Below are 5,688 nucleotides of genomic sequence, written 5' to 3'. Positions count from 1 at the left end.
TCCAATACGTGTGTCACATATTATGTTTTTCATCAATATAATTGATAACGTTAGGGCAAATAAAATTATTTATTTTATTTTTAAAATTATAAAAAAATTTAATATAAATTTTTTAAGTATAAAATTATTATATTAATACAATCTAAGTAAGTATATGATGTTATATATAATTAATCTGTCGTAAGTCGTTTGTGCGCATAAGGCTACTCTCAATCCTCCGAAATAATCACATTACAGAAAATAGATGGTCATCAGTATATAAAGTAAGTAAATGCTGTTTGTATTGCAATGACGAGATCGCCCCCCTCAATTGTTGTGTTGTGGCGCTCGTACGTGTCCGTTCCTTTGGGGATCTGAGAAAACTCCTTCCTTCCAAGAGAGCGCAGACATGGGGGCGTTCTTTCCGCCGATCACGATAATCGCCGCTTTTCACGAGCAACGACGGCAGCAGGTAGCGGAGGAATCTTTAGCCGACTCCGCCGGCTCCCTCCACACAGCTATGGTCGACCCATTTTGGGCGATGTCGCCGGTTCTTTCCCGGAGCCGTGGATGGGCTTATGGAGAGGCGCCTACAAGATTTTACGCCGCCCTATCGCAGACAGGAAGACGACGAGAGTGCCAAGGTGAGCCATGTAAACCATCACGTTTTAATCGCTAGTTTAGGTAGACTAGTCAACACCACCAATTGCGACGTCTCTCTGACCAGACAGAGAACGTCATTTCTTATTCATGTCTTCTTCTTCTTTTTTTGTGTTCTGCTTTCACAAAGAAGAATTAATTGAGAAAGAAGCTAACATTAAACAATCATGAATTGGTGTGATAAGTCGCTTACACCATCTCCATCTCAGCCGGTGTCATCCGCGGATCCACCAACCGCTAGTTCTTCTTGTACCATAAAAGATTGAACAGGTCCATGAAAATCCACTTGACGAGGATGGTCGATAACAGTTCATTGAGTTTTCTTTCCTTGTACTTCTATTGTTCTGAAGGATCGAAACATCCTATTAAAAGTCAGAAGTTGTTTTGCGTTCCCAACTTTGCAGCATGTGGCGCCGATCAAAGGGAAAGATGGGTGTGTGGTCACATAAGGCTGCCTGTTGACATAATCAAAGTTCATCCTTGTGGATCCAAGTTGTGAATCAAATTTTTTTTTTTTTTGCAGAAAAATTAGACAGTGATGCAATCAAATAATCATTTTTTGCTTCAAATGATTGACTAGGAAAAGGTCAGCTTTCTTGGACCTCATCGTTCAGCCAAGAGGAAGCTTCATTTTAGGCTTTGGTGTTTCCATAACAGATCATTTGTCCAAGCTTTTATCTGAGAGTACCTCTCTGATAGTGTGCAAATTGAGAGATGGGTGTGCTGTTGCGGTATCGCTTGTTCCAGCTGTTGATGCTGCCGCTAGTGGGTGCAGCGGCATCTGCAGCAGGTCCATTGCCAGGCTGCCGGACGAGATGCGGCGAGATTGACGTCCCCTACCCTTTTGGCATCGGTCCTAACTGTTCGAGGGAAGGCTTCTCACTAGATTGCAACACAACGGATGATGGTCTCGAGAAACTATTTGTGTTCAACGTCGAGATCACTGATATCTCATTGCCACTAGGCCAGACACGCATGCTAAATGGAATATCGTGGCAGTGTTACAACGTTAGCAACAATTCTACATACTCAAACACCTGGCATCTGAATTTGGTCGGCACACCATACAGATTCTCTGACGTCCACAACAAGTTCACTGTAATCGGCTGTGAGACCCTCGCCTACATCGGAGATTTCCAAAGTGCCGACAGCTACCAGAGCGGTTGCGTGTCTGTGTGTCACAACGAGGTGAGCTTGGTCAACAGCTCATGCTCCGGCATCGGCTGCTGCCAAACCTCCATTCCCAAGGACCTCACATACTATGAGGTCTGGTTTGATTCCAATTTCAACAGCTCGAGCATCTGGAACTTCAGTGACTGCAGCTATGCTGTATTGTTGGAGGCGAATCAGTTCGAGTTCCTAACATCTTACATCACAACGTACCAATTCTGGAACAACAACAACGGCAAGGCGCCTTTGGTGGTGGATTGGGCGATCGGTAACGAGACATGCGAGGTAGCACAGCGCAGCACAACCTCCTACGCTTGCATCAGCGAGCACAGCAAGTGTTTGAACTCTTCCAATGGTCCTGGGTATCTTTGTAACTGTTCGAGTGGCTACCGTGGCAATCCTTATGTCGCTCATGGCTGCCAAGGTCTGTTAAGTCTCGTCTCTTTCTGGGATCTGCTTGCCTTTTCAGTTTTCATGATTTTGTTTCTGATACTGCTGAATATGCTTTAATTGCAGACATCGACGAATGCTCTGATAAAGATCAAAATCCTTGCCATGGCATCTGTCAGAACCTGCCTGGTAGCTACAATTGTTTCTGCCCGCGAGGTACATATGGTGATGCCTTCAATGGAACATGCACCCAACACCAGAAACTTACATCATCAGCGAAGGTGGCTATAGGTAAGAGTCTTTTTTCCACCATGACTTTTGATGCCAAGTATTAGAAATGTCCTTTCTTTTCATGAATTTTATTTATTGCTTCAAATCCTTTTAATCTGTCTGCGCTATAGACTAGGTGTATCTTATAGAGAGGGGACTAATGACAATAGCCTGGTTCGATTTTATATTCTGTTGTCTTGTACCATCTCCAAGTAGTTGATGATTTTTTTTTATCCACATACACAAGAAAGTGTATTTACATGCGAAAGATCAATAATATGTTAAATTCAGAATTGTTGGTATTGCTTTTATTAGCCTGGATGGAACCGACTTCGGTTGCTGACCCTCGAAGAACTTTTGTGATTAACAAAATCATGTTTTTTTTTCAACTTCAGCGATGAGTTTAGACCTTTGGCATCATCGTGACCGAGAAAGAAAGAAATTCTTGATGGTTATGTTTTTTTTTCTCTTGGGCTAATGACAAATTATTTTCGAAATTAGTTATCTTTAACATCTCGGTCCTTCTACTTTCAAAAGTTATATTGGATCCATATACTTATGAAAATGAAACATTTGATATAATCCTGCTGACTGAAATAACATAAAGTTGACTATAAACATTCTTCTCATACTGCGTGGACTTTAGGTATTCTAGTTATGTAGCTTAGCATAACGCTTACGCAGAAGAAAAGCAATAATAATAAGCATCCGTATTATAGCTTCCAGTAACCACAAAACCAAAATAATATGCATAAAAAACAGAAGTTTTGTTTCTCTTCCTTGTTTTAATTGGCCTGAAAATTTTTGAGATACAGGTATTAGGTATTGGCAGTGGCTTGATCTTTCTACTAATATCTGGCATGTGTATCTATGTGATTTTTCAAAGAAGAAAATTCATCAAGATTAAGGAAAGATATTTTAGAGAACATGGAGGTTGGATATTATTGGAAGAGATCAAGGCTAAAGAAAGATACTTTAGAGAACAAGGCCTTGCATTTAAGATATTTGCCAAAGAAGAATTAGAAAAAGCTACAGAGAAGTATGATCAGAACCGAGTCCTTGGCAGACGAGGACATGGTACCGTTTACAAAGGAGTATTTGAGGACAGTCGTGTCGTTGCCATCAAGAAACCCAAGATCATTGATGAGAGCCAAAAGAATGAATTTGGAAAAGAGCTGCTTATTCTGTCGCAGATCAACCACAAGAACATAGTTAAGCTCTTGGGTTGTTGCTTGGAAGTGGAGGTTCCGATGCTGGTTTATGAGTTTGTCTCGAACGGGACCTTGTTCCAGCTGATTCACGACAACAACAGTGCATCTCCCTTTTCCTTGGCCACTCGCTTGAGGATCGCTCATGAGTCTGCCGAAGCTCTGGCCTACTTGCATTCATTAGCTTCGCCTCCCATCATTCATGGTGACGTGAAGTCTTCCAACATCCTTTTAGATGAAAACTATACAGCAAAAGTTTCTGACTTTGGAGCTTCGAAGCTGGTTCCAAAAGATGAGGATCAGTTTGCTACCTTGGTGCAAGGGACTTGTGGTTACTTGGACCCAGAGTACCTACAAACCTGCCAGTTGACAGACAAAAGTGATGTCTATAGCTTTGGCGTAGTGCTTCTGGAGCTGATGACCTGCAAGAAGCCAATTTATTTTGAAGCATCTAAAGAAGAGAGGAGCCTCGTATCAAGTTTTATTCTGGCCATGAAGGAAAACCAATATCTGGAGATCTTGGATGATCAGGTGAGAAATGAAGGGGATACGGAACTGATTCAAGAAATGTGCGAGCTCGCAAAGCAATGCTTGAACTTTAGGGGAGAAGAAAGGCCTACGATGAAGCAAGTGGCAGAAGAGCTTGATAGGTTGAGAAAATTCAAGCAGCACCCGTGGGTACCGCAGAATACTGAGGAGATTGAGAGCTTGCTCTGTCAACCATCGGTTGACCATGAGACATATTATCATGGAATTGAAACCACTACTAGCTATAATCCAGAGAAAAGATTGACATTGGACATCGAATATGGAAGATGATGATCTGGTACATGCCCAAACCTCTGGTTCTCGAGGCTTCTTGATGCAATATTGAACCATGTATCCTTGTGATCGTGTGTGTTTGTGCCTGTGTAATGACAAAGAATATTTATTAATAACTTCAAGCAATCTCTGCCCATTCTTTGTTGGATTATGTTGTATGTAAAGAATAAGGTTATCTATATAAATTTGATCATTTCAAACATTTTGAGTTGATTGTGGAGCTTTTATCATTCGGGAATTGTTAGATGATTGGCTGATCTTGTTGTCATCGTGTTTGAGACATCATTATCTAATCTAATAATTGAGAGTAGAATGGTATAAATAGTCTATGTTCTTTATATATGTCAACTCGATCTATTTAAGCATTAGCACGGACAAACATACATTAATTTTTACCCGTCTAATAAGAAAATATGATATTATTTTGTGATTGATTCTTGGACATGCTTTCATAAGTTTATAGAAATCCATCAACATAAAAAAATAATTAATCTTCTTGTCGATCTTTCATGTGAAATTTCGAAGATGGAAACATCCTTCTATAGCCTCCTTCCTACAACAAAGATTAATATTATAAATATTTCTTAAATTTGAACGCTTTGATGACTAAATTAAATAAGATTAAAGGTGATGAATATGGAGAAAAATAAAATAAAATCTGCAACTCATATCATCATATTCCCCTTCTATAGTCAGATAATATGTTATTATGAGCATTAATAAATTATTCTTTAAATCATTCTTGATTTGAAAAATATTTTTTATTATAATAACAGTAGTCTCTAATAATTTTTATTGTTAATTGCCACATAGACATCCACGTGCCGAGTAAATAATAATATCTTTATGATATATATTAGTTTATTATTGGGTCAATTATCTTATTATTATTTTTATAATTTTTATAATAAATAAATTAAATACCGTCTCAATTTTTACATCAACAAATCGGTGTAGTAAAGTAAGGGAGGTGTGCGAGAGATTGAGCCGGTCCAACTCCATCCAAAACTTATTGAACCCCATTGGTTGTTGCAATCTGGTAGCATTGGTTGTTGCAATCGTGGGTTCGTCGCCGCCGTCGAATCCCGCTTCATGACGCGTGTAGAAGCATCGCATTGGCGTCTCGAGGACGATTCCTTCGATGCTAAGTTAGCAACATGAGGTATATGAGTATGGATGTGAGTGATCA

At 39.8% G+C, this 5,688-nt stretch overlaps 1 protein-coding gene across 1 annotated transcript; it reads left to right on the top strand.

Moving 5' to 3' along the window:
• Window positions 1-271: 271 nt before the first annotated feature.
• LOC135586320 (putative wall-associated receptor kinase-like 16) lies at window positions 272-4,689 on the top strand. Its single transcript, XM_065136017.1, has 4 exons — window positions 272-623; window positions 1,220-2,233; window positions 2,326-2,490; window positions 3,292-4,689. The coding sequence occupies exons 2-4, from the start codon at window positions 1,354-1,356 to the stop codon at window positions 4,494-4,496; spliced, it is 2,250 nt and encodes a 749-aa protein (XP_064992089.1). The 5' UTR covers window positions 272-623; window positions 1,220-1,353; the 3' UTR covers window positions 4,497-4,689.
• Window positions 4,690-5,688: the final 999 nt, after the last annotated feature.

The sequence above is a fragment of the Musa acuminata genome, chromosome BXJ3-1 (genome assembly GCF_036884655.1).
Source record: "Musa acuminata AAA Group cultivar baxijiao chromosome BXJ3-1, Cavendish_Baxijiao_AAA, whole genome shotgun sequence".
NCBI lineage: Eukaryota > Viridiplantae > Streptophyta > Magnoliopsida > Zingiberales > Musaceae > Musa > Musa acuminata.
The sequence above is the reverse complement of the archived record's forward strand: the minus strand, read 5'-3'. Positions and strand labels throughout refer to the sequence as shown.